The 18,513-nt window shown below is 37.1% G+C and overlaps 1 protein-coding gene across 1 annotated transcript in view; it reads right to left on the reverse strand.

The window, feature by feature from the left end:
* The window catches only part of LOC127225920 (protein shortage in chiasmata 1 ortholog-like), an 83,438-nt gene extending 68,530 nt beyond the window's left edge, over positions 1-14,908 (reverse strand). The window contains 1 exon segment of the mRNA XM_051189572.1: positions 14,788-14,908. Within this exon segment, the coding sequence (XP_051045529.1) occupies positions 14,788-14,908 (121 nt within the window).
* Positions 14,909-18,513: the final 3,605 nt, after the last annotated feature.

Genomic DNA, 18,513 nt, shown 5'->3' on the forward strand with positions numbered 1-18,513 from the left:
AAAAGGCAGAGAGCCTTTTATCTCAGGTGCATTTTGTTCCCTGGATTGTTCTTGGATGTGAGTTCATGCCTCCTGTGACATGCATTTACATTGATTTATAAGATATGTTTATTTTTGTGAGATGTCAGAACACAGCTATAGACCCCAATTTGGTCAGTGTACCCTGAATCTCGATATGGCCTTGCTTTAATGCTTTCCAAGATATAATCTATCGTACATGCCAGACAATTGTGTTTAAGTTAGTCTGTCCTAAGAAAGTTCTGGGAAAGAGGTGCTCTGTTAATATTTAGTATGTGATTAGTAATGTTTATTTACATGTTTTTCTGAACTCAAACAACCTTCCTTAGATCATTGCTCTCTTTGCTTCATTCGTGTATAAAAGTACACAGAAACTGAAGTAAGGTTGTCTACAGCATTAGATAGACTGCAGTCCATCCTATTCTTTCAGGTCCTCAGATCCCAGGTCCAGCAGACAAGATCTGTACAGACTGGCTGAAAAGTCGACACTCCACAGCAGCAAAGTCACAGGAATCAACAAACACTGCTTATCGATATCTCTCAACAACAGATCTCCATCCCTAAAAAGATAGACTAACAGTGTGGATGCAAAAACAGGATCTATCCTTCTGCTGCATCAAGAAACAAACCTTAACATCAAGGATAGACACCACCTTAAGGTAAAAGAATGGAAAAGGATATTCCAAGCAAATGGACCTAAAAAGCAAGCTGGTGTAGCCATGTTGGTATTTGAAAAAACAGACTTTAAGCCAAAACTAATCAAGAGATAGGGAAGGACACTACATATTCATCAAGGAGGAAAAAAATCCACCAAGAGGTGATTGTAATTTTAACATATATGCCACAAGCACAAGGATATCCAAGTTCATAAAAGAAACACAACTGTGGCTTAAATCACATATTGACCCCTCACACACTGATAGTGAAAAAATTCAGTACCCTACTCTTGTTAATAGACAGGTCATCCAGACAAAAACTAAAACAGAGAAATGCTGGAGCTAACAGTGTTATAAACCAAATGGACCTAACATATATTTACAGAACATTTCCCTGAACACAAAAAGAGTACACCTTCTTCTCAGCACCTCATGGAGCTTTCTCTGGAAAATTGAACGGCGCATACTGAATATCAACAATAGAAACAGAATGCTTACAAATTCATGGGAACTGAACAACTTACTACTGAATGAAAATGGGTCAAGGCAAAAATTATTAAACTGAAGACTTTCTAGATTTGAATGAAAATGAATACACAACATACCAAAACTTAAAGGATACAATGAAGGCAGTTTTAACAGACAAAGAACTAAGTGCACACACACACACACACATACACACACACATACACACACACACACGTATATATATTACAGACAAGAATTACATGCATATATATATATATATATCTGTAACTTAGCATATATATATGTGTGTGTGTGTGAGTGTGTTTGTGTGTGTGTGTGTGTAACTTAGCAGCACACCTGGGAGCTCTAGAAAAAAAGAAATCACACCCCCAAAGGAGTAAACAGTAAGAAATAACCAAATTCTGGGCTTAAATCAACAAAGTAGAAACAAACAAGAAAAAGAAATACAAAGAATCAATGAAACAAACAGTTGGTTCTTTCAGAAATTTGTTAGTACTGACAAACCTTTATCCAAATTAATTCGAAGAGACAGAATATTCAAATTAACACAATTATAAATGAAATGGGGGACTTAACCACAGACACCTTAGAGATCCAAAGAATCATACAGACATATTTGCAATGTAAATCAAAACTACTTGGAGATTTCATCTTAACCCATCAGAATGGCTAAGGTCAATAAAACAAGTGACAGCTCATATTGGTGAGGATGTGGAGCAAGGGAACACTCATCCATTACTGATGGGAGTGCAAACTTGTACAGCGACTTTGGAAGTCAGTGTGGCAATTTCCTCAGGAAGATGGGAATTGATCTACCTGAAGATCCAGCTATATCACTCTTGAGTATATATCCGAAGGACATATTAAGTGTCATCTTACCATAGAAATACTTGCTCAACCATGTTCATTGCTGCTCTACTCATACAGCCAGAAACTGGAAACCACATTTATGTTCCTCAACAGAAGCATGGATAAATAAAACATGGTACATTTATACAATGGAGTATTATTTATTACTCAGCAGTTTATTTTTTTTAAAAAATGAAATTCACAGGTAAATGGATGTAACTTGAAAAAAAAAATCCTGAATGAGGTAACCCAGAACTAGTAAGACAAATACAGTGTAGGTATTTCCTTCTATGTGAATATTAGCTGTTAAGTCAATAACAACTAAGCTACAATCTGCAGAACCACAAAAAGTTAGGTTTAGAGTAGGGGACTGGGGGATAAATAGATCTCCCTAGGAGAGGGAAATAGAAAGGACAATTGTGTATGGATGGGGTGGCGGAGGGTTGAGTGGGAAAGGAAAGAGGAAAAAGAGAGACAGCTAAAATTAAGGGCCATTTGAGGGGTAGTTTGGCAACAATATAGTAGAAGCTTCCTAAAATATATACTTATATTAAGGTGATCTAACTGAAATCACCAAATAATGGAGGAAACAGAGCCCCAACATGCTGTCTCTTGTCACCAAATGAAGCTTCCAGTTCCAGGATGAGATTACACATCATTGAGTTGTTAGCTAAAAGGGGGTCCCATGTGATCCCCAAACAATCCAGGCTGTTTCCAAGATGATAGACTGCTCTCCACAAACTGACAGCAAGGTCCCATTTTTGAAGACACCACCAACACAACCCATTGAACATGGAGAAGTTGGGCTGGTGCCTATGTACAACTGTAAAGTCTTTGGTAGAGAAATGCATTCTGCACATTACCAAAGGAGAAATGTAAACACCCAACTAGCCACAAACTCTTTGCTGCAGACCCTGCCTGAAACATATGCTAGTACAATGGTGGTGCAAAGCTTGATGGAGTAACCAATATCTGATGTGACTTAGGTCCCACTCCACAAGATGGAACCCATACCCTACACTGCTTGGGTGATCAAAAACCTGAACCTAGATAGCCCGGGAACCTAGGATAAAACCAAATACTACTGTTCTAAAAACAAAAATATAGTAATAAAGTGCCTCCTACTGGCATCCTTCTATACTCATAGATTGGTGATTTGTTTAGCCATCACTAGAGAATCTTTCTCCTGCAGAAGATGGGAACAAATACAGAGACCCACAGATAGAGATTACGAAGAGAGTGAGACTTTGGAACTAAACAGGGTGTCTGAATCAACTCCCTCTTCTCAGGGCTCAGGGAACCCTGTGGAAGAGAAGGCAGAAAAAAGTGTATAAGCCAAGAAAACAAGATCCTCTAAATCAACATGATCAGTGTGCACACAGATGCAGAGACTGAGGCAGCCTGGCACAGGGCTTCCATGGGTCTGCAACAGATGGGGCCCTAGAGCTGAAAGTAATCTCCAATTGATAACCACTAGGGAGAACAAACTACTCTTAAGGGTAGGCTAGAAGTAGATGGCCAACAGGAAATAAACCTCAATGGCATCTTTGGAGATTCATTATCTTGCAATATCATGTCAAGGTTTTTTTCTTTAAAAAATTATCTTATTTTTATTTATTTTATTATATGTAATATATATGCATACATTTATTATATATTTACACCCCCCCTACACACATTATGACTTTCCATTTAGTGTTTTTGTGGAATTCCCTCAATGTGTGAACAAGTGGGTTTCTGTTTCTTGTGCCTTCTCTTGGATTTGTATTCTGTTTATTTTATCCAATTCCAATGTGTTAATTTATATTTTGTCTTATTTTAATATTATCCCTTAGAAGCCTGCTTGTCTTCTAACGAGAGAAAACAGCAGGTAGTCTGGATGGGAGGGGAGGGTGGAGAAGACTTGGGAAGAACAGAGGGGGAAGGAAAGCCATCATCAGAATCTATTATGTAAAAAAAAAATCTATTTTCAATAAAAAGGAAAAATTAAAGAAAAAAACTCTAAAATTACTTCCTTACTCTTGAAGAAAATATAAGATACAAGAATAGTTTAACACTGCCATGTTTGTATTACTTATTGAGAATATTGGTTTATATATGGACCTTCATAGACTTCTGTATTTAGTGTCTTAAAAAAAAGTGTCACTGACAGAGTCAGTACTTGGTAAAACACTTAGTCAACTCCTTGACACAAATGTCATGAAGATTAACTTTTCCTGGTCCTCCTTGTTTCTCATTTACCAGCAGTATCTGCCTCTTTCCATTGGAACTTCCTCCTTCGCCTAAATTCCTTTAAAATGTTTGTTGAATATCTACAATGTGATGATGACTCTATTCTTGGTACATTAGCACTGTATTAGGAAACAAAGTCTTGTTCTCACAAAATTTATCTGCTCAAGGGAAGATGATCAACTAAATAAACAATGTCGTTGGTGAAAGATGAAATATATTTAATATAACAAGATATGCAGACACCAAAGTAACAGCCATATGTTGGTATGCTTAGAGAACGTAGCCAGTGAAAGACACACGGAGGAGCTATTTTGGTAGTTACCCGAATAAGGATGGGAAGTGAGCCATAAAGGCCTAAGGCAGGAAACAAACTTGGCAGATTCTAAGAAAGAGTAAGGTCAGAATAACTGGAATAGAGGAGTTAGGCAGAGGCAAAATCATTATTGACTTTGTAAGATTGTGTTCTTTATGTCTTTTTCAAAATGTTTTTAATTGAAGTAGAAGTGTATCACTCTCCTCCCCTTCTTCACCTATCAGCTCCTCTCATGTACCCAACTCCCAGGTTAATAGCCTCTCTTTTTCTTTGAATGTATTTGTTATCACACACACACACACACACACACACACACACACACACCATGCTGAGTCTATTTTTTGTTATTTCTGTGTATAGGTTTCAAGACTAACTACTCTGCATTGGATAGCCAACAGGGGCTTGAGTAGGGCAAAAGTATTTTCAAGTCATACATCTGATGGAAGATTTGTATCCGGAATATATACAAAACACTTAAAAGTAGGCTTTTGTCTCTCTAGTTTCTAGTTGGGATCAACCACCAGGGAAGCCTTGGTGGGAGATCAGAGGTTCAAGAGTAACAGGTTGGAACATTACTCTTCCCAAACCCTTCTCTGCTGGACCAGTTTGGAAGTGACAGCACACATCTACCAACAGTTATGTTTCTTTAAGGCAGGGAGGCAATGACTTCCCTGTTGATCCCAACCCTATAGTTATTTTTTTTTTGTGTTGTCCTGTTAACTATATGATAAAGTATTAGCAAGGACATGAAATAAACCTATAAGTTTTATCACACTTTGTAGGAGCATAAACAGCAGTTGATTGGATCACACCTGGCAGTTCCTCAGTTAACCATGAGTTACTGTATGACCAGTAATTCCAATCCTAGATAACTGTTTACACAAAAGTGTGTATGTGAATGTTAACAGCAGAATTACTCATAATTGCAAGAAGCACAAACAACCTTAATGCCTTTACTAATGAATGGGTAAGTAAAATGTGATATACCCATACAGTAGACTATTATTTAGGATAAAAATAAATGAAATCTGGATACAAGCCACATACTGCCAAACTGCCCTTGCATTTTTATATTCAATGTCTGCTTCTCAATATCTTTTTCCAAACTGTCATATTCTCTTCTGCAATCAAGTCCCAGTTTAAAAAATTAAGCTAAAAAATTCAACTAGACATTCTATAAAGGCGGACTAATGACCAACTGCATGACACAATGCTTAAGAAATTAGCCACTGAAAAACATAAATCAAAACTACAGCTATGTTTATTAGACAGTCCATTTCCTATAGCTGCAGCTCTTGCTAGGCTGGTGACTGATCCACCCCCACCCCCACCCCCACCTCTACATGCCTTCAGGCATGTTTTCTTCTCTGACCCAAATATTTTATGTCAAGAAGGCATTCCACAATGCCAAGCCCAAGCTCAATTTCTGCCTTTTTGTGAAGCTAATCTCACCTACTTTAAATGCACAGGCCTACCAAGTTAACTGAACAAAGATCTTAGCGATCCTTAGACCAGCAAGCATGAAGATCTAGGGACAGGTTTTTTGTTTTTTGTTTGTTTTGTTTTTTTAAACCCAGGTAAGCATGTATGAATTTATTCCCCTCTGTTCTTTTTTTGTTGTTGTTCATTTTTTTTATTAATTTTTTACATTCTAATCCAAATCCCTCATTTCTCCTTTTTCCTCTAAACTCTCCACTCCCCCCCCCCCCACCTCCACCACTCCTCCTAGGACAGTTTTTAAAATGTGAAGCTCAGGCCCCAACACACACTGACTGATCAGAAGTTGTATTTTACTAAGATTCCCAAGAGATTCACATATACAGGAAACACTGGTCCATTGTCAGCATACCAATGATGAAAGAGAGAGTAGAGAGTGAGGGGTAATCTGTTAGCACTTGAGTTTTTCATCTTTTAATTCACAGTGCACTGAATTGAATACACTGAAGCTTTCCAGTTTCCTCACTGCTCGAGGCTGCTTATGTGGTAAACCTGTCTTATTGGTCTTATGTCCTTTAATAGGAACTCACATTACTCATCTTATATTTTCACTTAATTTTTCACAAGCTAATTTTTTCTAAGTATATATATCATATTCTGACTAACTTGACTAGTAAATTTCTAGGTGATATAAACAGAATATTTGGGTTCATTTAATCAAAAGTATAGACACAAGTAAATGTGGCAGGTTTTTTTTTGTTGTTGTTGTTGTTTCTTTTCATTGGAATTAAGAAACATTTAAATTATAAAAAATTGAAAATATGAATAATAACAAATCTGATGCACATTCCATATGGAAATAAGCAATTGCTTCTTCAGATTTCAGTACTGACAAGCGTAGTTTCTGTACTGACACTGTACAACAGCACAGTCTTCCCTATCATTGTTCCACAGTGATTGTGATGATTTGCCCCGTTTGTTTCTTGAAGGTATAACTATACCTATTTCTTTTTTTTTGTTGTTTTGTGTCCTGTATTCATACACAAATTTGCAAATATCAGAAGGATAACTGAACTAATAATAAATAATATTGATAAATATACTAGAAAATGGTCTTAACTGCATTTTTACTAAAGGAAGTTTAATATTAATATAAAGAGCTTTGCTCCGAAGGTAGGCATATTGACTAAAAGTATAATATCACTGGTTAATTTCTGCATATCTTTTGTAGTGTCACTAAAGAGAATAATAATCAAAATATGGTAATGAGGGAGGATAAAAAGAGACTATAAATTATGTCCAACTAGCCTCTTCTTTGTGCTTGCAAAGTGAGGGCTTTTTTTCAGACTATACTAGAAAATGTGTGAGAAAGTAAAGGGCTTTAGGTGTCTGAAGAACTTACTGTCTTTTATAAATAAAGGGGATTAAGGATACATACTTCTCAGGAATATCCCCTCCACACAGAACCTTGTTGTCCACTGTTCCAAGAGTGAATTATCGGTCATCTCTGGAGCTGAAATAGCTGAGGCTAAATGAACAGTCAACATTAGCTTTTAATGTTAACATAAGCTTTTACTCTTAACATAAGAAAGCCAAACATCCATTGTTTTCAATATGGAGTTACCTTTACTTGTTCACATACACAATTACTTTTCCAAAGTGAATACCTGATTTTCATCATCATAATCTGCTTCCCCCAAACTCAATCACAATCAAGAAACTATCGCCTGAATATACCAATAACACCCTCCTTTCCCAGCTTCTTTTTGCTTAGATACCACTATGCTCCCAGACCCCTGCTCAGCAGTTCATGCTTTGCCTCATAAAGGCCTTTTCTGAAATATGCTTTGGGTCCTTCTCATTACTTTTCTTAAAATTGTCCAATAGCATCTCATATTTGCAACTTTATTAGCCAGTTTGAGCTGCTATATCACAAATACTAGAGATTAGGTGACTCAAACTAAGAACACTTACTTGTCACAGCATTGTAGGTTAGGAAGTCCAGTAACAAGACACCAGAAGATTCAGTATCTGATGGAGATATTTTTCTACTTCATCCCGCTATGTCCTCAAGACAAATTGTGAAAAGGGGTTCTTTGGGATATCTTACACAAGAGTATTAATTCCAGTTTCATGGCCCTTCTTCAAATACAATCACAATGGGACTTAAGTCTAACATGTGGTTTTGAGGGCATATAAACATTCATTCTATTGTTTTTATAAAAATAAGTAGCAAGAAAAGTCCATATTATGTTCTGCACAATGCCTAAGACAACATAAAATTTGCTCACTTCTCAGATCTCCTCCTTTTCCTTACTCAGTCATATGGCCTAATTTTCTTAATTTACTACACTGAACTCAGAAATAACTTGAAAGATATAAAAACATACCTCTTGCCCATGGACTCCTATATTTATCATCAATAAAATTTTATCTTGATTTAAACATGAAGGGATCTGAAGCAATAAAGCATCTTTGTAAAGCTCTTTCTTTAACTGTGTTCTGTATTAAAATGTAAAATAATTTCTAACATATTATTGTTGTAAGTTGGATAGAACTTTTCTTTAAAACTGATACATTTGTCATAAAAAATGTCAAAGAACTATGTAATGGAGAATAATATCAGCAAGGTTGTTCTTACATTTTTTTCTATAATAGGCTTAAATATATTTATACTTGACAAAAAAAGAAGTATAACATCACTTAGCAATGTAGTTTTTCTTCCATTGCCACTGTCTTAATTTTTGTCTTGTATGCTAAAACATAAGAATCAGCTTCTAATCTCAAAAGTAAACATAAGGAAGAAAACTCTTCCTTTAAATGGACATTAAAAGTAGTCATAGTGGTGCAGCTTGTGAGCTCAGCCTTGGGGAGGGCTGAGGCAGGGGGATCATTAGTTTGAGGATATTGTGAGCTATATACTATCAAGTTGGTACTACACAGAAAGATCCTATCTCAAACAAGCAATGCAGAATGGATGTTATCAGGTGAGTAAACCTGTACTTTGCGCTCAAGTTCTACTTTTAACTCTTCCTTGGCTTCCCAATGTTAACTTCCATGACTTTGTGGGCAAATAAACTAGGCCCTCCTCAAAGCCATCCCACCTCCCCCCCTTAACACTCAGTGGTCATAACACTGCAATCATCTGTAATGACTCAGACTTCCCATGGAATTCCATGTACCTAGAAAAATGATAGTTTTTTGTCTATGTTTTATGTTGTTGAAGATGTCATGTTAAATAAGATGTTTTCATTATCTAAGAATAAGTGGTATAAAAGATCATTTCATCCTAATCTAAACAAAATGAGGGTCAAAGATACATGAAAATAGGAATAAAAACCTTGGCTAGTACTTCATCTAAAAAAGAAAATTATGAGAAGTAATTTACATCTGATAAATTTTGTTTACAATTGTTTTTGGAGGTAACTTTCTCATAAACTATTTTTTGACAACACAGATGGCATTAGTTTTCTTCTTTGATTATAAAGGAGATAGTTTGCTGAAAATATGAATTAGCAAGACATGTCTGACTCCTTGGACATTCAGATCATTTTCTATCTATTGTCTGTTAAGCAATTTTACTTTCCAGATCTTTATATAGTTATCTGAGTGGCTCTTAATACACCTTCATCAACTTTGTAAAGTCTCACATCTTTTGCAAGATTTGACAGTCCTTAGCATCACATCATAGAGGGCAATACGCCAGCATTACTAAGGAATCACAAATAGAACAAATCTTTGAGAACTTTGAGTATCTGCATTTTTGCAATAATTCAAGCATATGTTATAACTACATATTTGTGTCTTTCAGTTATGACAGGAATAAATAAAATCTGAAGATGACTATATATTTCTTAATCCTATAAAATGTAACAGAGTTTTAGTTTACCATAATAGGTTTTGCACTGGAAGATGGGGCATGTAATGATGAAATGAAATTTATATTGTTATTTAACATCATAAGAACAATTAACTATTACATGACCTCTATCTCCTGCAATACGGTTAGTTACTAACAACATATCTGAACTTGAAATTCACCCGACATTTTCCCAAAACACTTAGCTTTTCTTAACATTATTTTGCTGTGAGGCTGTAAAACTTGTAGAGAACAGTATTTGACTTATGGGATGCTTACATTAATCAAATAACATAATCCATTAGCTAGACAAAGTGTCTGATTTTATCAAGACATGCTGTTATTGATATAATAAACAATAAGTAGGATTACTTTTGTGCCCATTCTTTTTATCTGTATGCTCGTTCTCTTTTCTTTGAGATGGGGTATCACTATACAGGCCCCAGGTGACTTGAAATTATCTTGCTGTTTCAGCTCTCCAAGCACTGGGATTACAGGCATGTGCCACAGTTTCCCACATCTCTTAAAGGAAGACCACTTCGGAATGTTAATAAACACCCTCCAAATTTGCCAAAAGTCTCGACTCTTTTCTTCAGGTAGTTTCAGACTTATTTTGTGATTCAATTATTTAATTTAAAAGTTCATTTAAAAGTCCTTTACAAAAGTTGATTTTTAAAAAATATTAAAAAGCTGAAAGAAAGGCCAGGCATGATGGTGCATTTCCTTTAATCCCAGCACTCAGGAGGCAGAGGCAGGCAGATCTCTGTGAGTTCGAGGTCAGCCTGGTTTACAAAGTGAGTTCCAGGACAGCAAGGGCTACACAGAAACCCTGTCCTGAAAAAAAAAAAAAAAAAGAAAACAAAATAAGAAAGTTGAAACCTGAGCTGGTGAAATGGCTCAGAATGCTAATGCTAAGTGCATACACACACACACACACACACACACACACACACACACACACACACATACATGCTGCGTGCACGATGAGTATTTAATTGCTTTTAAAACGTAAGGTAATTAATGACTCTGCAAGCAACTAAAGAGTAACCTGTGGATTACTGAAAATTATCATATACTAGATACATATAACACATTTTCAAGAATTCTTAGTAAATGGATATCAAGCCAGTAACATCATACCTCATGTAAATAGTCTATTGCATAGTACTTGAATGCTGAAAAACATAGCTCTTCCCTTCAAAGTCACACAGTTCAATATCTAGAAATACAAAAGTTAAATGTAAGTAAAATAGCAAAGCTTAAACGAGAAAATCTCTCTTAACCACAAGTCTTTGGTTCACTTATTTTTCAAAAGGCCCTAAATGATAAAAGTAAAAAGTATAAAGTAACACTTACTCTTGTGCTTTAAAATCTAATATGAAAATAATATGTACTGTTATGTATTTTCCTATATTTTCTCTTGTCATTTAATTCATATAAGTTGGTGAGTTCAAGTGTGTTTAATATAATTTTGCTGGTTTGAGGTGCTGGAGTGGCAAGATTGTACAATTTATTTTATCTAGGATAATTGTGTTTTTCAAGTGCATTTGAAATTAAATAACTGAGACCAAAACTCTGTAATGAAGAAATAGAGGCTGGAAAGATGGCTCAGCAGTTAAGAGCACTAGCTGCTCTTGCCAAGGACCCAGGTTTGAGTACCAGCACCCCCGTCACAACTGTCTGTGACTCCAGTTCCAAGGGACCCTGAAACTTTCCTTGACCTCCAAAGGCACCAATGCACAGACAGGCACTTGGACAAAACACTATAGCATAAAATAAAAATAAACAAATTTTTAAAAAAATATTGTAGTGGGTTGATATTAAAAGTTCTTAAACCCTTTAAAAAAAAGAAATAGAGTAAGATTTGGGAAATTATATTCATTATGTTACTTAGAAAATAAAAGGTCTGAAGTTAAAACAGTTAGTTCATTTGAAATAGCAATTGTGATATGATAAAGCTACCAGGCCAATAGACTAAGAAATTCAACAAATTCACTGAATAAAACAAAAGCAATTGGAACAATGCATTATGCTGGAGTGGTCCCAACATCATGAAAACGCAAGGGATTATACCATCCAGTTCCAATATTTTTGCCATTTAAAACATCTGGAAGAAGTGGGATGTTGTGATACATGCCTCTAATCTAAGCACTAAGGATGAAGAGGGTGTATTTAGAGTTCAAAGCCAGCTTGGGCTGCATAGTAAGGCACTCTCTGAATAAATAGAGTATGTGGGATGCTGAGATATCTCAGTGGTAAAGGACTATACCAACACAACTCAAGGCTCTGGGCTCAATCCCTAACCATGCAAAACAAACAAAATAGTCTCAAGGAATTCAGATATTTGAATATTAATAATGTTTTATTTAATTAAATATTTTAATACAAATCGTCTTGGCCTAGTGTAACTATCATTTATTTATTTATTTATTTATTTATTTATTCATTTATTTATTGTGGTTTACCTGTCTGAAGTCTGGCGACTGAAGATATAGCCTGGGTGGTGGTACACACCTTTAATACTAGCACTTGAGAAGCAGAGGCAGATGGATTCCAAGTCTGAGGCCAGACTGGTCTACAGAGTGAGTTCCAGGGTAGCCTGGGCCACAGAGAAAACCTGTCTCAAAAAGCAGGGGTGGGGGTGGGGAGAGATTGGGGGGTTAGAAGAGAGAAAAAGACCTGAAGATCTCATCTACAGAAGAGGCACAGAATCTACCCATTTTTAGTTTTGCATCATGAAATATACTTTTCATAAATTTTTTGTTGCAGTTTTATTTAGTGTGTATGTGTGTGTGCTCGTGTGCGTGCATGCATGCTCACAATTGTGCCACTGTGTGTGTAGAAGTCAAGGGAAAAGGGTCAACTTCTGGGATTCTGTTTTCTCCTTCTTACCACTGAGAGCCCTAGGCATCAAGCTCAGATCTCAGGCCTGCTGAAATGCCTTTACCCACCTCACCAGCCCAAGAAAACATCCTCAACTATCCAACATTCTAACACTTTTAGAAACAAATAAACTCCTAAATAATCCACAATACAATTATTTTGATTAATAGTGGGAAATTTTTTAGCTTTTCAGTCTTTCAACTAAACTGAACAATCACACAATCCAGATTAGTTTTAATATTGACAGAGTCTCAAATGCCAGTATATATGGCTACCAGTTAGGTACCACACTCCGCTTCATGCCAACATGGTATTTTTAAACTGATGATTATCTCTGAGAATGTTCATCATCACACATCTACATTGATTCTAGAATTTTCATTTCTTTTTTAAAATTTATATTTGTATATCAGTGTTTTGTCCCCCGTGTGTCCATAGTGTCATGGATCTGCTGGGACAGGGGTCACTTAGGCTTAGAGCTGCCATTAGAGTGCTGCCAGGAATCAAACTCAGATCCTCTGAAAGAGTCTGTTCTTAACCACTGAAGCATGGCTCTAGACCCAAATTTTCATGTCTTAAAGTTACATTTTCTCAGAAAACCATGGCTGCATCATTATATAAGTGAGTTTAAAGAAAAAAAAAAGAAGCACAAAACTTGTGGTTATGAGGATTCAGGCATTATGCTGGTCACCTTATCACCTGGCAGAATGAGGCCCAGGTGTAAAGAACCTCTTAAAGGAAAGACCTCTTCCCACTTCCTCACAATTCCCTGTCTTTTTTTTTTTTTTTTTTGTCCTTTGCCTATGCCTCTTTACATCTTTTCTTTCCTTCCCCTTCCCTCCCCTTTCTAATAAAACTCTCACTTATGCCCTGTCTCAATTCTGCATGTTTATTCCTCTGCCTCTGGTCACCCTCACTGCCATGGAATCCACATAAGGTTCCCCCCCCCCACGCTTATCATAACAGCGGTTAGCATTTATTTTCAACTTCTCCATCCTTACTAGTATTTCTATTATTTTAGAGTCATCATTTCTACTAACTAGTTTTGGAGAATGGTTTTTTTTTTTTTTTTTTTTTTGTAATGACAAGAGTCATTGACACTCATACTCTGAAGAACTTAATACTGTATTACATTCACTATTAGAATTTCATCTACCAAGTCTGTTGCACTGAATAACAGGTATCTGAACCCACTCCCAGTCTAGTGGGGTGATGGGAAGAAAAGAGAAAATTGGTTTTATATTTAAAGGCCAATCAACAACACTTTGGACACCATAATCACTGCCAGGACTAATGTTTTCTGTTTGTTTTGTTGATTTCTGAGACAAGGTCACACTATGGTAAGCCTCAAATTCACAAAGAACCTGCCTCTCGGGTACTGGGGTTAAAGGTGCGTGCCACCACACTGGCTAGAAATAATTTTTTAAAGATTAACTTGTAAATTGTAGCAATTTCCCAGGTTTATTTTTAAATGTACTTCTAATGATTTTTACTTCATCTTTGCTTCTTCTTACTAGAATAATGGTTCAAAATGGAAATATACAGAATAATTAGGTCAGACTCTTGGACACAAAGCTGGAGTAATTTTAGCAATATTAACACCTAAGATGAGTGTGCATCTTTGTGTTACATGAAGGCATTGTAGAATTTTCTTCGCCTCCAAAGTCTCTCCAGGAGCCCATAAGAACCTTTTCGTCCCTTTGGTGTGTAAAATTTGTTATTTGGGCGCATTTTGTTTACTTTCTTATAACATATGCAACTCGCTGAGTGGAAACCCACTGGCCGGCCAGGCCCCCATATTCCCTGCTGCCCCTAACGAGGTGGGACAGCAGCTGAATTCATGATCTCATCCCTGCGGGCCACGCAAACCACGCCTCAGAAGTCTGTTTTCCCGAGAATTCTGGCGGCCATACCCAAGTCTCGCGGAACCTTCTTTACCCTCAGCTACAGCCACCTTCCTTCTCTCACGTGAGGTCAAAATCTCCTGTTTTTTGGAGTTCACAGCAGACAAGTTCCCCGCCCCATTTGGACACGTGACCTCAGATAGCTACAGGACTCAACGCCTCCTTTAGTCAGGCCAGTCCGCCTCTTGGCTGGTCCACCAGCTGCCCGGATGTGAAGGTCTGGGGGCCTTTCTGCTTGCCAGTCCCTGGGCGAAAGCCTGTTCCCCATGTTTGTAGTCTGGGTGCATGTGTGACAGGAGATGGCAGCCGGAAGTCAGAGAGCTGAGTCTAGGCTTATTCTTTAATGGGCTACCATGTTATTAGCTAAAGTCTTCAGCAGCAACTCATGGCCACTAGTTTTTCTTCAGGTAACTTTAAGAGGATTTAGCAATCAAATGGCTTCGGGCAAAGACAGAAGGCAACCTGGGAGGAGGCAAACATGGGTATTAAGGCCAGGTGACTGTGCAGTGCTGGAGGAAGAACATCTGAGGGTGGGGCTGAAAATGTGCTTTTTGAATGGGAATGTGTGGAATTTATATCTTGATTGATGGCTACCCTCACACATTCTCACTTAGAATAACTAGACTCCCCTGATAAAGAGCAGCCCATTCCTTTGTGTTTCTTAACGCCTGCTTTCTTTTTTCTTGGTACAGCTTGGCACTGAGCTTCTTCCCAGGAGATTGTGTGAAGTAATATATATTTATTTATTTTACTAATTCCCTCTTCTTTCTAGTTAATATTGAAATGCTTATTATGAAACATCAGTGGGATAAGTCACTTCATTTCCTTAGGTCACTTCCCTCATCCTGTTTTGTACGTGCTTGTGCAGTATGTTTCAGTAATAGGATTATCATTTACCAACGATTATGTAGGTGTTCACCCATTGGGGGCTACATTACTTTTTCATTCTTCTACACATTTTATTAAAACCAAAATTATGTATTTTTGGCACTAAGAAAAACTAGAACCATTAAAATCATCCAAAGATACGTGCAGTCATTTTGTCCTGACTCCCAGATAAGTAATGACTATTAAAATCTGGGTTATAGGTCCAGAGATAGCTTAGCAAGTTAAGGTGCTTGCCACCTAGACTGATGACCTGAGTTTAATCCCTGGAACCCACAATGTGGAAGGAGAGACCTGACTCCCAAAAGTTGTCCTCTGACCTCTGCACACTAAGGCAAGCATGCCCCTCCCCATAGGCACAAAATAACTTTAAAAAAAAAATCTAGGTTCTGTCTTTTGATACTTTGCATGGCATTACAAATCTATACAGATAGGCATATATGAAGTTAGTTGGCCAGAAATATAAAACGGATAGCTCACTTCCATCACTAAATAATTCATGAGCAGCCTCCCAGGTCCATCTAGCTCATCTTTAAAACAAAAACAGTGGAATAATGGGGGACCTCACAGTAACTATGTACCATAATTTATTCAGATATGCCACAAGTAATGATTGTTTCCAGGATTTGTCACAATAAAGTTCTTAGAAAGTTCTTAGATATTTGCTTTTGAGTAATTTCCATGGAATGTTTTTTTTGTTTGTTTGTTTTTTGTTTGTTGAGGTCTCTTCTATGATAGATACTTCTTGTTTATATTCCAAAATAGTTACAGCAATTTATATTGATAGTGCCAAGAGGGATCATTTTCCTGAATACACAACAGTATTGAATATATTGCTCTTCAGGAAAATTTGTTTATATTACATATCAAGTTCCTTAATTTGATAATTGAACAGTTTTTAGGTGTTTATCAGTCCTTTGGTGTTACACAAATTGCCTATTGTGTGAGTGTACGAGATCAGGCAATTTTTCTGTTGGGTAGGTTGCTTTTTTAAAAATCTTGGGCCTGTATTGAGTCAGAGTATCACAGCAGGGAGTGTGTGGTTAGGGCATAGTTCTTCATATCACTGCTGGAAGAGGAAGGGACTGGACTGGTATCCCAACATCCCCACTAAAGTTATGCCTAGATAAGTATATTAGTTTGCCGGGAGTGGTCTTTGTTGGGCTGCAGTTGGAGCCAGCCAAACTGCCCTGGGTCCATACCTGAGTGGGTGAGGATGAGAGAAAGTTTGTCCCTGAGGTGTGACTACTCCTGACCTCAAGGCTAGGAAACAAAAAGTTGGAGCTAAGATGTGGTTACTGAACCCTTAGAATAAGTGAGGAAGAAAAGTCTGTTTTGTATACATGATACTGTGTTCCCCTTTTTGGATAAGGTATATAAGAGTGGTGAAAAATAAGCTCATTATTGACTGGTCTGCCATCCTGACTTTTATTCTGTGTCTCTGTCTTTTAAAAATTGTTTATAGCTAGCTTTTCCCTCATCCACACTCCCCTACTCAGGTACGGACTTGGGGACACTGGCTCTGATTGCAGCCCCACAAAGACAGCTCCGACATTACTTAAAATAAGATAAATAGTCCAGAGATGAGGAGTTCAGGATTGATAGAACAGTTCTCAACTCCCACTCCAAACCCTCACCCTACTTCCCCACCCCTAACCCCCGTCATCCTTCTGGTGACATGTTTCTTCTGTGTCATTACTCTGATAGATCTGTTGCAGTCTTTACCCTCATGGTCTTAGAGAAGCAGTAGTTAGGAGTTCGTATGATAGGAAGAATGAAGTACAGGCTAAAGGGCCCATGTTTCTTTGTGTCTGCAATTATGAAATATATACTAAAGTACATAAGACAACATATAATTTTAAAAATATGTTAAGAAACATTCATGAAACCTCTACTCCAGTTATGGCACAGAACATGGTAAGAAGTTCAGAAGCCCTGTGTTTCCTTTTTTTAATCATAGCTCTTTCCTAGAGGATATCTCTCTTTACCTAGAAATTACTATAATTCTGAGTTTATACTAATCATTGCTTTGCTTTTTTCAAGATGTTCTGCCCAAGTCTAAATGACAGTGCATCTATTTTTAAATCTTCATGTTTTGTTTTACTTTGGTTCTTAACTTCTATATAGTGGGTATTATTGAATGTACTTACATTGATTATCTTTCACTGCTGAATAATGTTCTGTACATATACCTTATTTTATTTATCCATTCCACCAATAATGGATACTGTAGTTGGAATCCAAAATGTCCTTCAAAAGCCCATGTGTTAATATAAAGGCTTGCCCCCCCAGTCCTTGGCACTGCTGGGAGATGATAGATTCATTTAGAAATGGAGGCCAATGAAAATTCATCATAACTAGTAGGGATGTTGGGACCCTAGTTTAATCCCTTCCTTCCAGCAGTGACATGAAAACTTTAATCACACAATCTCTGCTGTGATATGGTGCCTCACTACAGGCCTAAGAACCACTGTGCCAACCGACTATGAACAGAAATATTCAAGACAAAAGCCAAAATTGACAGACCAACCTACCTTCCTTCTCCTTTCCCTGCCCCTTAATCCTGCTCCCTGCCTTTTCCCCCTCTTTCTTTATACCAGTACCCTTAACTTTAGGATAAAGTTTTACTATGTAGCCCAGGCTTATCTCAATTCATGACTCTCCTGCCTCAGTCTTCACATTTATTGTAAGCCAGGGCTATTGTAGAATATATTCCAATTGATATCATTGTACATGTACCCTAGTATGCTTGTACATTTTCTAGACTATAAATTTAGGACAATTTTCTGAATTTGTTCATAAATGTCATAATGTTTTCAAAAGTGACCGTTCTTGTTACTTTATAGCTGTACTATTAATAATTTCATACCTACAAAACTTTGAGAAGTTGGTGGACATCCAAGTTGTCTTAGGAGGAAGTTTCTCATCAGCTGCCACAGAGTACTAATGCTTACATCTCACTGGTTAGGACTTAGACATGTGCTCACA

The sequence above is a fragment of the Phodopus roborovskii genome, unplaced genomic scaffold (genome assembly GCF_943737965.1).
Source record: "Phodopus roborovskii unplaced genomic scaffold, PHOROB, whole genome shotgun sequence".
NCBI lineage: Eukaryota > Metazoa > Chordata > Mammalia > Rodentia > Cricetidae > Phodopus > Phodopus roborovskii.